Source organism: Cryptotermes secundus, unplaced genomic scaffold (assembly GCF_002891405.2).
Source record: "Cryptotermes secundus unplaced genomic scaffold, Csec_1.0 scaffold1548, whole genome shotgun sequence".
Taxonomy (NCBI): Eukaryota; Metazoa; Arthropoda; class Insecta; order Blattodea; family Kalotermitidae; genus Cryptotermes; species Cryptotermes secundus.
Window position 1 is genome coordinate 27,283 of NW_019721017.1, and position 13,300 is coordinate 40,582.

At 41.7% G+C, this 13,300-nt stretch overlaps 1 protein-coding gene across 1 annotated transcript; it reads left to right on the plus strand.

Moving 5' to 3' along the window:
* Positions 1-1,560: 1,560 nt before the first annotated feature.
* On the plus strand, positions 1,561-13,300 carry LOC111875309 (facilitated trehalose transporter Tret1). The gene is made up of 8 exons (XM_023871446.2): positions 1,561-3,117; positions 5,828-5,906; positions 6,373-6,508; positions 7,601-7,867; positions 8,106-8,224; positions 9,438-10,040; positions 10,654-10,937; positions 12,795-13,300. Exons 1-8 carry the CDS (start codon positions 3,113-3,115, stop codon positions 13,048-13,050), a joined length of 1,749 nt encoding a protein of 582 aa, XP_023727214.1. The 5' UTR covers positions 1,561-3,112; the 3' UTR covers positions 13,051-13,300.

A 13,300-nucleotide genomic window follows, 5' to 3' on the forward strand; every position in this document is an offset into this window, starting at 1 on the left:
TTATAATAACTTTAAAGAAGCAAATATCTCACTGAAAACTCGGAATTATATTTCGGTGTTATGGAGACTCCGGGGCGAACACTCCGGTCCCCCCCTTATTAAAGCCGACCCTCAATAAATAAAACACGCTTTTATAATTCTTCGTCAAGGGCGCCGTTATCAGTAATCACTCCGTACAATAGTACGTAAGAGCTTATGCATGTGTAAAGCAGCAGAATCGCATTAGGACACTTTGCGCCAGGAGAAATAATTTCCTTATTCCCTCCTCACCTTCGTTTCATATTATCGCCACCCTAAGATTAACAGTGACTCTAAACGGCAAATATATCGTCCAATATGAACATATAAATACACACGGTTTTTATATGTACCACCTGCTGTACTCTTCGCCTGGTAATATTATTTGTTCTTTGGCTGGATAATAACTGTCTTACGGTTCGTCATGTGCACATTTCCGGTTGTGTATTTGTTTTCCTTTCACGCCTTTCTTATCAGGCTTTCATTCTGCCTACAAGAAAAGATAGCAGTGAAATCAATTGTAATAACAACTAGTTCTATTTTACAACGACAATAGACGTAGCCTCGAACACAAAAATTGCGAATTTGTGCACGATATACTTGGATTCCATTCTAGCCAAATTGTAATAACTTGAGTGTCTGTGGCAGGGGAGCACGCAACACATACTACACGTACAATTTTGGTTAAATCGTAGTATGAACAGACTGTTCTGGAAACCTGAACGTAGGTACGAGTATAACACTAAAAAATGCATAAAACTATCCCTGTAACAGGCCGTGTAGGCCCGTAGGGTTGTGAGATGTTGAGGCTCACACATTTTCTAGTCAATCGGCTCACAGATGGCGGTAAGGTTGTCAGCCTTAAGCCCCGACCGCCGTTTACCCCCAGGAGTATTCCTGGTACTCATTTCTGTTAGAGGCTGAGTCGAACCCAGGGCCACACTGCGACTGGAATAATTAGGTCGATTAAAAAATTCAATGATCTCATCTATAAAGTTCAATGTAACTGCCTCCGCAAAAGGCTCGTAGTGTTACGTAATTGTATATAAGTGCTGTTGTTAACGGAGAAGATATGGAGCAGTCTGTAAACAAAAGTTTCTTTCATTAATCTTCGCATTCTCTGTGTGCTTCATATACAGAGTGTAAAGCAAATGTCCTCATGAGTAGATAAAACGAGGCCCAGGGTAATGCGTCCTTTTTTTCTGGCGAGAGGAATTATTAGCCCTCTCCGCGCCCCCCCCCCACACTTTAGCTGGAGGATAGATATTAAAGAAACAGGGTGGGAGGGTGTGGATTGATTCATATGATTTTTTTTAATTCGCTTATTGGGGGTGGAGTCCAACTGGGTCCACTCGACACGGCGGCCGCTGATTGGCCTGTCGTAGCCTACCCCAGGTGATTATGATGATGGAGAATTTGGTGGAATGAAGATTGGCAGGGGAAACCGAAGCACTTGGAGAAAACCCGCCCTAGCGCCACTTTGTCCGCCACAAATCCCACTTGACCAGACCCGGGATCGAACCCTGGCCGCCGCGGTGGGAAGCCAGCGACTAACCGCTTGAGCTATGGCGCGGCCTTCATATGGCTCAGTTAAGGAGCCAGTGCCGGGCTCCTGTGGGAACATGGTAATACATGTTCGGGTTCCATGCTATATATTTTTTGAATAGCTCAGCAACTAGCTTCTCAAGAAGTCTACTCCACGAGTCAGTTAGTTTCTTAGTCAGTATGAAACTTACAACAATCTTCTTAATAAATAAATATTTTCTTGAGATAACTCACTTTAAAGCTATATATATGATCCATCTCACCCAAAGCACGGGAAAGAAGAGAAAAGCAATCAATAAGCACACACATTTTGGACAGTTCAAGTATATACGTATATTTACTACGACGAGCCAGTTCAGGAACCAGGTAAACTGTACTTCCACACATATTAATTCGACTGTTGAACCATGAAGATGGAATACAAAGGAGTCGAAAGAGGACAGCTACAAATACAATAAAATTGGAAGAAACGCCGTGTTTGAAATATTTGCCGGAAATGTTCCTGGGGAAGCGGGAAAAGCCCACTCATCAGTTTAAGCAGATTGTCTCGTCTGAGATTAAAACCGAATACCTCCTGGGACCGAAGCAGACGCGCTGAAAATCACACTTCGCCATGTGCCACAAGAATGAGTGTACACTAATTTCTAAGTAGGATACTGTATACTTTCCTCCAACAAAGAGAAGGCGAGTCAAGTAATGGAGACATATGTCCAATCTTCACCATCCTACTGTCCATTTCGGAACACGACGGCTTTTATTGTATCACGACAATGGTAAGAGCCGTCCGAAAATTATGTCGATGTTTTCAGCTTGCACAGTTTATGTGGGCGGGTCACTGCTAATTGTTTTGCCTTCTCTCTGTTGGAGGATCTGTCTAACACGAATTTGTATATTAGACTGTGTTCTAGATTAGGCCTTCACTTTAAAGCGGGCACATGCCAAGAATTTTCAGCATACAAATTTCCTATTACGCTTCTATTTAACCATCATAATATCAGTGTGGGAAACACACATATAAAAAACTTCCTTCTTGCGAAAAATCTTTCATTCTTATTGAATTCCCATGGATCAATCCGCCGAGATACTATTCTTTCCTCTTCAGAGTTTCCTTCTATTTGGCTGCAAACGTCTGGCCGTTCTGTTCACACGAAAACTAGCCCTGATAACATTAACTAGTGATATATGCTGTGGGCTCATTAACATAGGCCAGAGGAGTTGGGGCAGAACAACAGAAGGTAGAGAATATAAAACCTCTAGCACTGTCATTTCCACCAATCATGAATCTCCTTTTAGAAGCTTCAGTATAGCTACAACAAATTCAAGATGCAACACGCATCGCAAGCATCATTGGAACACTCTGTATACAGAGTAAGTTCTTTTCATACAGACCTATATTGTGTAATAATACACGTACCCATAATCGTTGATTCTTGTATCTTAATAGAATTACAACAAATATCACGTGTTTACTGCTTGTAGGCCTCTATAAGGACACATACACACTTCAAATAATTTCTTACTCTGGCTGAAGGAGGACGTAACACTTAAAATGTCGTAAGTTCTTTCTCGTTTTCTTAAATATAATGGACACGAAATTCTCACGGCCAACATAACGCAGACTCGAGGTTATTAAGCAGGTGGAGGGGCCGGGGAGGAGGCGAGAAACATCTTGTACCACAGTAAGACTATCACCATTACCACCACCAACGCCCACCCATTCTGCTCTCATCCGTTCAGCAGTATATCCAAAGGTCTTGGCCCATATGGTTTGTGATTTTTTCTTAGCTAAAGCCGGAAATTCTTCTGTTCGTACCTCACAGGAAGCACATCACATCTCCGCTATAAAGATCCATCATTAATGCTGCTTAGACGGAAAAAAATTTGTGTTTATTGTGAGAACCACAAGAAAAGGATATATCCTGAGGGCAAAATGCAGATTTTTAGTATGCTGAAGCAAGTGTAACATATAGCAATCACTGTGCTAGAAAGTTTTAATAATTCCCCAAATCTTTCCTTTGCGTTCTATCGATGTGTTGAATCCAGTGCGTATTGTATTTAGAAATGTTGTTTAACATGAATACTGTTTTTAATTTATTATGTCTTTATTTCTTTCATGGCCCATCTGCATGTATTTCGCTTTTCGTCCTTAACCATCATTTCAGCAACTGTCATTCTGATTCTGTGTTTTGTTTTCGCATTCACTCCCATGTAGAAGTACAGGGAAAGCAAGAGGATTAACATTTTGTATTTGGTGTTTCTGGAATTTTCACGACTTTTCATGACTTATTAATTTGAGTCATTATTATTATTATATTAACAATGACAATAAATAAAATTAGTTTATATTAGTGTAGTGGGTCTGAAACCGGATCCACTCAGACGCGTGAGTATAATTGAGGAGCTATTTCATGGAAATAGCGGCTCCGGTCTACAAAACCGAAATTAAGGGTCATTGGGATCCGTTGCCCTGACCACGCGACACCCTCAATCCACTGAATTTGGCACTATCTTCGCCGACAAGCGGCGGTCGCTCGGTCGGTATAGTTCGCTTGCGGACTAAAACCAGTTTTTTTTTTCTTTTGTATTGGTGTGAAATTTGCTGGCTCATCTGAAATTAGGAACTTTGCATGCTGCCTGTATGCTTCCTCCTGGATGCTTTCTCGTTTTACTCTCCAACCGTGAAAACGGGATTGACATAATACTACAGAACTCCAGTTGACTTTCCAACAGACTACATGGCGTTATATCGTAACCATCGCTGTGACAGCCTCGAATCCTACGAAGATTAATGACGTTGAGAACAAAGTCCTGAGAATATTTGAACCCGAAAAAAAAAATAAACAGAAGGAAAAGGAAGACACAAAGATAAGCTTCATAACTTGTCCTCTTCATCAATGTTTTGGATACATCAGTTCGCGGAGAATGAGTTCGGCGGGACATGTAGCAACGCGGACAAGGTAGGGAATATGTACATGGTTTAGACGTAATATCTGGAGGGAACAAATAACTTCGGATTCATAGGCATAGATGGGAGGTCAATACTAAAATTTATCTTAAAGGAATAACTTGTGCGATTGTGAATTATATTGAATTATCCGTCATACAGGGATACTGAGGGCATGCGGTAGAGTAGTTGGTTCAGGCACAGTATTAAAAGCCGGAAGGTCTTGGGTTTGATTCCCGATGAGGTCATTGGATTTTTCAATTGACCTAATCCTTCCAGCCGAAATATGGCTCTGGGGTCAACTCAGCCTCTGATAGAAATGAGTGCCAAAAANGGGGGGGGGGGTTGTGGGCGGCTGGAGCTTAAGGCGGATCTAACCGCCATCTGTGTGCCGATTGTCTAGAAAATACGGAGACCTCGACGTCTCACAATCCTGTGGACCTTCAAGGTCTGTTGCAAGCATAGATTTACTTTCACCTACTTTACAGGGCTAGTATCTCGGCCCTCTACAAGCGCAAAAAAATAAACATTGTCAGGTGTATGAGTGACTATAGACGGATTTTATAGTGATGGTCGGATTTATTGGATTCCTTGATACAGCGCGTGGCTACACTTTACAATTCACTATCACACATACACACTGGTGTCCACAGTCACGTCGTCACTAGCAGTTGCTCGGTAGAGGCTTCCAACGGCTGACGACCCCTTTCTTTTGTGCTCCCTGCCTTAGCTATCAGCTTCTCACAGCAGCAGTTCACAACGACTGAAACTCAGAGGTTATCTCACTAACTCGCTCCCTCATCAACCAACTCACTACACTCCATTGACTGACTGACTGCAGCTCCCAACTTGTCTCGCTTATAACATATTTGCACTGACCGCACTGAAAACACCGTTCCTCATTGTTGCAGTTTAAGTGCTGCCATAGGAACATTCTTGTTTGTTAAGCCGTTACTCAGTAATATGTGTTGTATATTTACTTACCTTGCTGCCGTTGTCCAGCAATGGGTCTTCATGTAATATTTGAGAGGTAACATACCGTATTTACGCATGTATAGGCCGCAGCACAACTTTCAGACAGAAATTATAGAAAAAATAATTTTCTTGGAATATTATTTCAGGAGTATTACACCCTGTATTACTAATTATGAATATAATTTTTTTAAATGAAGTGTGATTTCGAATATTTCGAATATAAGCCGCACTCCAGTTTTCCTCTTGAATTTTTGGCAAAAAATGTGCGGCCTGTACATGCGTAAATACGGTATTTTAAAATTCCAGATATTCTAATTATATTTCTTTATTTTATTTCCTTTCCAGTATGGTCGACACGGGGGCGCCGTTGTCAGAGAAGAAACAAGGCAGAACCATTAGCCGCTTCAGAGAAATCCTACCTCAGGTAAGCATATTAATTCATTTTGCACTGGGAAGAAACACGCTTAAAAACTTCGAAGGGGGAATTTAATATAGGAATGAATTTTATACACTGTATATGATGTACGTTATAGTATATATATATATGTCATTTCTACTCGTCATGCTACTTCTTCTACATTATTGTAGACCTGTGATATCTATATATATATATCTAACAGAAAATTTGGAATCTAACTCTGTTCTAAAAATATGGTTTTCTGGGTTATGACACCGTGCGGTCTCGTAAGTAGTTACCAACGTTTCGGACAATCATAATGCTTCGAACTGCAAAAAGGTGTGAACTATGGACATTTTAATTTTTTCGGGGCAAAAGCAGGTACTGGCAGAAGTCACTCACTACAGATTACGTTTCTCGGGTTTGTTCCGTCTCTGCTGCCCCACATGGGACTGTCAACAGGTACAACAATAACAGAGCAATGTGTCGGCAGGTTTTGGCAATGGGAGCGGTAAACTGTGTTGTTTTAGACATGGCGGTCACGTTCTTCTTGTCAACCCTTATCATCGCTGATCTACATGACCCATCGAAAGAGCTTTCCTTGGACGACACGCAGGCCTCCTGGTTCGGTAAGCTTTCATGTTGATTCAGATTCTGTAACGTTCTTCAGTTGTTTGAAATTAATTAAATTACTATTAACATACTCATTCCTCAAGTTCACCTAACTTCCATTTACCCTGTTGGACATCAGAGAACATCACTTTGCACGTCTTTAAGTATGTTGTTTGCCGGTCACGGTAGCCGAGCGGTCTAAGGTATGTACTCTCTTCGCTCGCTTGGAAACCGGCATCGTGGGTTCGAATCCCACTCAGGGCGTGGATGTTTGTGTGCGTTTTTCTGTGTTTGTGTACAGGTAGAGGCCTTGCGACGAGATGATCACCCGCCCAAGGAGTCTTACCGCATGTGTAAGATCCAGAAAAACCGAAGTGAACAGAGATGTTCAAGGAGGTAGGCCTAGGCCCACTGGGTTTGTAGTGCCAAAGAAAAAAAAAGTATGTGGTTTGATTATGAAGGGTGCGATCGTCTGGATTGCAACGCCGCGTAGCAAGAAGAAATCCTGACTTCAGGGGAACATATAACCTCCGCTTTCAAATTTGAAGTATAAGCCACGCAAGTAACCGACAGAAGCAGGCGCCAAGCAGGTAATTTTGGTTTCTATCAGGGTTCTGAAACTCAAATTAAATATCCGTATTCATTTACGGAAAACACTGCGATACAGCATTTTGGCAATCCTCATATTAACGAAGCTCCTGACTTTGGCAGAAGTGATCGACGAAGAAAGTACACAGAAAAATGCGACCCAAAACCGTCTGGCATCAAACCTGTTAATCTTTACATGGAAGCTTTTACTCCTAGACAATTCTTCTTTCGAATACCGAAACTGGGTTCGAATCCGATTCGGAGACTGGCTATGCTGACTGAAGTATTTTGCACTTTCCTCAGTCCCTCCAAGCATGCGCCGGAATAGAACATCATATTGGGACACAACCACCTCCTTTCTTATCATTTCTAATTCAGTAGCTCGTAATCACCATACATGCTGATGTGTCCTTAAATTAGTTGCCATAATATACCAATTGTTTTTTTTTATTCTCTTATTATGCAGCCATGAACTTGGAAACCTGTAAACTTTGACTTGGTTCTTTTGGACATTGCTTCAGGTGGACTTCCCTACCTTTGCCAGCCAGTTGGTAGCATCGCCTCAGGATTCTTGGTAACATGGTTAGGCCGCAAGAGGTCTCTGATGCTCATCACCCTGCCCTATCTCCTAAGCTGCGTGCTTGTGAGTACGGCCCCCTCTGTCTCCGTACTTTTCATAGCAAACGTAGTCGTGGGCATGACAGTTGGTTTGACAGAGGCTCCACTCAACAGTTACTTTGGCGAGATCTGTGAGCCAGAGTTTCGGAGTGTCCTGGCAGGCAGTGCGTGTAAGTCTTTGCTTCATTCTACGTTATTTAAATCAACTTCATAGAACGGGGACTTCCTTCAGGCTGTAGTTGTTGTGAAGTGCCCTGTATCAGATTTTAGATTCCCACGACAGTGACGATTTAGTCTTCTGGGTTAGAGAACCGTATTGCATTCTCCTAGGTGCTTCAGGCTGCCCTAAAGATGATTAAAAATGTGTAACAGTTTATTTTATAGCAAAGAACGCCTTGTGTGTTGCAGCCCTGTACTACCAGTTCGGGATGTTCTTAGTATTCTTACTCGGCAGTTTCATGCACTGGAGGACAACAGCCGCAGTGTCAACTGTCATGCCAATCCTGACGCTGCTGCTACTCATACCGGTAACACGTCCACAGCTCACCACAGAAACTCATAAAAGTCTTGAAAACTCTTGTCCTTAAAAACCATTTCAATATGATCATATCTACTCCCGTGTTTTCGACTTGGGCATGCTTCCAAGGACTTTCTTTCACATTCAATTACCAGTTTACTGATTTCATAATACATTTACATACCTTAATTTAGACGTATTCTAGCAATATTACACAATCTGCAGGACCTAAATTCAGGGGGCTATAGTCCCGAAGTTAAAGGCATGTTTTTGAAAATTAAATAAAAATTTATTTTAAATTATCTCTTTTTTTCCTTTGGCACTACAGCCCCAGTGGGCCAAGGCCTACCTCCATGAACTTCTTCGTTCACTTCGATTTTTCTAGATCTTACACATTCTGTAGGACTCCTTGGGCGGGTGATCAGCTCGTCTCAAGGATTCTACCTGTACACAAACACAGAAAGACGCACTGACACAAACTAAACATCCATGCCCTGAGTGGGATTCGAACTCACGATCCCGGTTTCCAAGCGAGATAAGACATACATGCCTTAGACCACTCGGCTACCATGACCGGCTTTAAATTATCTTTAGCCATATAAAATGTCAGAAGCTAACCGAATAACTTTGTCGTCGCCCCATTTCAGAAATTCGCAAACCCGCCTTGTTTGAATCATCCATGGGGTGAAATCTGTTGAGAAAATTACGGTATTGCCTTTTAAAGTATAGTGGTTCTAATATGTACCACTTGCTTTAACATTAAGAAAAAACTAAATTTTGCCCACACTGTGTCTTCGTGGTTTTCCTGTTATTTTCCGAATTAACAGCGATTATTCTTAAACGGTAATAACGGATTAGTCTTTATAATGGGGTAGTAAATGTTTTCTGTGAGATAAGAACAGAATTTTACACGTTATTTGGGTTAATTCAAATTTCCCATAAGCAGTAAAGCCTTGATCAACTTCTCTTCTGCGCTCATAACATAGGTCACTTCCTGAAACATTTCTTACTTTTTATTACTTCTGCCAGAAGGACGAGAGGGCACTGCCTCAGAACCTTCTAAGCCGGAATTTTTTTGTATCTCTCCAAAATTCCTCTCATTTATCTTTCTTTTCTTCTTTAGTCATCAGTCCTGTAAAGAAGCTGATAATGAGAATTTGTCATAATTTTTTTACCCTGTAAAGTAAAGAGAGGAGGCCAGTAAACTTTTCCTGTTACCTCAGGTCCCCGAGTCGCCAATATGGCTCATTGAGCAAGGAAGAAGGAAAGACGCAGAGGCTGCCCTGTGCTGGCTGCGTGGATGGGTTCATCCGAGCGTCGTGGAAAAAGAATTAGAAGAACTCGTGACATATCATAGGACTGCGACAATGAAACCTGCTGATTACACCAGTAAATTCAAACGAAACTCGAAAGAAGACAAACCTTGTATGCAGACGTTTGATGGCAACAAACTACATGAGACCCCTGAACAGACGAGTCTACTAACACAAAACGGCAAACAATCTACGAACGGCGACCTAATAACCAAAGAGACAACAGAAAACACTCAAGTGACAATACAGAGAAAAAATTCGGCACTGGCTTTAGAGAACTGTCCTTTGTCGGAAATGACTCTAGAAGCCTGCGAGAAGAGTAAACATGTCAGCAAATGGTCCAAGTTTGTGGCCAGCCTGAAGCTACTTCTAGAACCGGAAACTTTGCGACCGTTGATTCTTGTGTTCGCCATTTTCCTGTTTTCTGGGATGGGAGGAATGATGTCTATCAAACCTTTTATGGTTGAAGTATTACAAAGGTTCCAGTCCCCACTGGATCCTAAATGGAGCTCAGTAAGTACTTTATTTATTTATTTATTTATTTATTTAGGATTAAAATTTCCGTTTCATATATCCACAACCATATTACTATATCTTCTAACAACGAAGAAATACGCTACGCAGGTTCCAAATTGTTAATGAAAATGACGACAGATGGAGGTTGCTGGCAGATCCACCTACTGGAAATATTAGTATTACTTGCACCCAACGCGTGCAACGTTCTATGGTACCACAATCTCACACAGAATCAGTACAACTCTATTGTAAAGCGGAATTAATTTATTTGTGGTTTATTTAATTAAACACCTTAGTGTATGCGTACTATGTAAAACTGAATGGTAGGATATTTAGTGAAAAATGACTTAAGAAGGATGTGAAAGAAAGCGATATTGGCATAATTTGTGCGGAATGCACGGAATCAAAATTTCTGGCATTCTGCTCTGTGATTAGCGTCACAACAATAGACTTTTATCAGTAATAAATAACGTTACATACAACATAGCGAAGTAATTCTCCCGCAACGTTCATACATCACGCAGAATCTTCTGAGTTTTAAAACAGAAGAATCTGCTTTGTGAAAGGAGCACCTAACTCAGTGATTACATGCAATTGGGTTGCACTGCAGGTTGTGGTGGCAGCATCAGGCTTCGTGGGCAGCACGTTCCTGATAGCGTCCGTAAGGGGACTCGGCAAGCGGATACTGGGACTCTCAACCACGGCCGCGTGTGCGGTATCGTGTCTACTCCTGGGACTGTACGCCTCTCTTGTTATCAGACCGGTCAGTGACGCGGGGGAGAGCTCGAACCCGGTCAGATGGATACCAATAGTGCTCTTCGCCTTGCTCTCATTTGCTTCCACCGCACAGTGCCAGCTTCCGTGGCTTCTGGTAGCCGAGTGCTTCCCTTTCAGGTACGTGTCTGACAGTATAGGGCGCAGCAAGCCATCATAAGCTTGGTGACGTAGACAATTACATCATGAGAGACAGCGTTGAACACAGATAGCTCAAGCGGTTAGAGGCTGGCTTCCCAACGCGGCGGCTCGGGTTCGATCCCGGGTCTGGTCAGGTGGGATTTGTGGTAGATAAATTGGCGCTGGGGCGGGTTTTCTGCGAGTACTTCGGTTTCCCCTGCCAATCTTCATTCCACCAAATTCTCTAGCATCATAATCACCCGGGGCAGGTACAGTAGGGCAGTCAGTGGCCGCCGTGCCGAGTGGTCCCAGCTGGACTCCACCCCTACTAAGCGAATTTAAAAGCAATTAGCGTTGAACACACAGAATATTTCTTCCATAACTTTGCCTGCTCAAGGATGACGTAACCTCAAACCAACTTTTAAACGGACTGTAATTCTCAGCGTCTTCACTTTGATATAATCTTATCAGACGGACGAACTGTCAAAACTTAGGAACCTTCTAATAAACTGAGCGTCCTTCTCCCCTCGAAATATGTACTATGCAGATTCTAAAGGGCTCTGACAATGGTGATTGACTGGGTTTTTGGACTTTTTCCATCGTCCGGAATTCTATGTAATAGCGGACACTTTAAGTAATAGAGGACACGACGTTTCGGAAACTGGATCTGTTTCCGTCTTCAGGTGAGAAAGGACGTCACCTCAGTTGGGCCCCTTAGAAAGAGCGAATCTCAATCAATCAATCCAAAAACCCAATAATTCTGTATGTACTATGTTATTTCTTTAATGACTTTTGCCAGTAACTCAGTATTATATAGCTTCGAATAATGAATAATAATTATACAATGAATTGGAAATTATGCGGAAGGAATCAGTCGTGGCCTAATATAAAGTATTTTTCCTACATCTTCTTGGGAGGACTGATGACAACCACGAAAATCAGTGTCTCGGCCAAGATTCGAATCGGATATATCCCGAATCCAAATTAGGAGCGTTAACCTTCAGCCAAATTGCTCGGTTTCTTTCTCTTAAATAAAGCGTCTCTCACATCTCTCATTAATTTCCCATGTTACCTACTCTTCTTCTACGTATTATTTCTCAACCCCCTCTCATATATGCAGCCATCCCGTGGCTGTCAACACGCAAATCTTCTATCAAAATAAGGTGTAAGTTACCATCTGAGTATACCTAGTTTATTTCCTCACGTTGACTGCACGTTGTTAAAACCCTGACATATTTCAGCATTTCAACGCCAACTTCAGGTGGTGCACCCTATGAAAGGAAACATCATAAATCACACAGGTTCTACACAAAAATAAAGGGTTTAAAATATCTTTGTCATTAAATTCTTACAAAATTTAAAACTTAATATTATGTTCAAATTCATTGATGTAGATTTCAGTTAATTAGTTTTTAACCATTTTAAGAAGATTAATGACTAAAATATTTCAAAACCCTTATTTTTATATATGTGAAGTCTAAAGGTTCCCTTTAATATGGCACAGCTCCTGAAAATGGTCTTGTATGACCGAAATATTCTGGGGGTTTAACAACGCGTAATCAACGTAAGGAAACAAACTTCAGTTAATTAAATTGTAATTTGTATCGTATTTTAGTATATACACTATGTCGAAAAGCTAAACCCCATCAAAATGATAAATCTCTCCCTTCTTCAGGCCTGGTTTGCTCTCATCGAGCTATGATCCTTCAGGCATATTCCAAAATATACAGAAGTGATCTGTAGTCGTTTTCCGACTTCCTTGCTCTCAAGATTGCTTGATCCTTGGGGAGCGAGATTCACTGTATTTGTGATCGTGATCGAATCAAGGGATTGACACAAATCTATCTTCCTGTGCAGGACGCGAGGCGTCGCGGGAGGTTTATCTGCCGCGTCCATGTATCTGGTAGCATTCTTCGCCTCCAAAACATATCTATCCACGGAGAAGAGCCTTCACCTGCATGGTACCTTCTGGTTCTTCGGAGTCATCAATTGTATATGTTTAGTGTACTTGTACTTTCAGTTACCAGAGACAGAGGGTAAATCCCTTCAAGAAATCGAGAGTCTGTTTGCAAGGAAAAGGCGTCGAAACTTAAGTGACGAGAGTCTAGGATAAATCTGTGGTGGTACAGAAAAGGATGTTACGTCACTGAACATTATTTTAAAGGGAACAAAACGATTTTAGACGTTTATCAAGTGATGTGTTCCTGTCAACAGCCTATTTCATTGTGTCAAAAAACGGGCAGTACTGCGCTTTATTGACATAACCTCACTCAGTTTGCACTTGCTTCATTTACGAGGGAGAGTCAGTAAATGGGTCACAGATGGGTATAAAACGTAAAACATGTGATATTCGAACCCGGGGG

Coding starts and splice junctions, on each gene's coding strand:
- LOC111875309 (XM_023871446.2), top strand. Junction 7,868..8,105: donor TGTCCTGGCAGGCAGTGCGT/GTAAGTCTTTGC, acceptor TGTGTGTTGCAG/CCCTGTACTACCAGTTCGGG. Junction 10,938..12,794: donor GCCGAGTGCTTCCCTTTCAG/GTACGTGTCTGA, acceptor CTTCCTGTGCAG/GACGCGAGGCGTCGCGGGAG.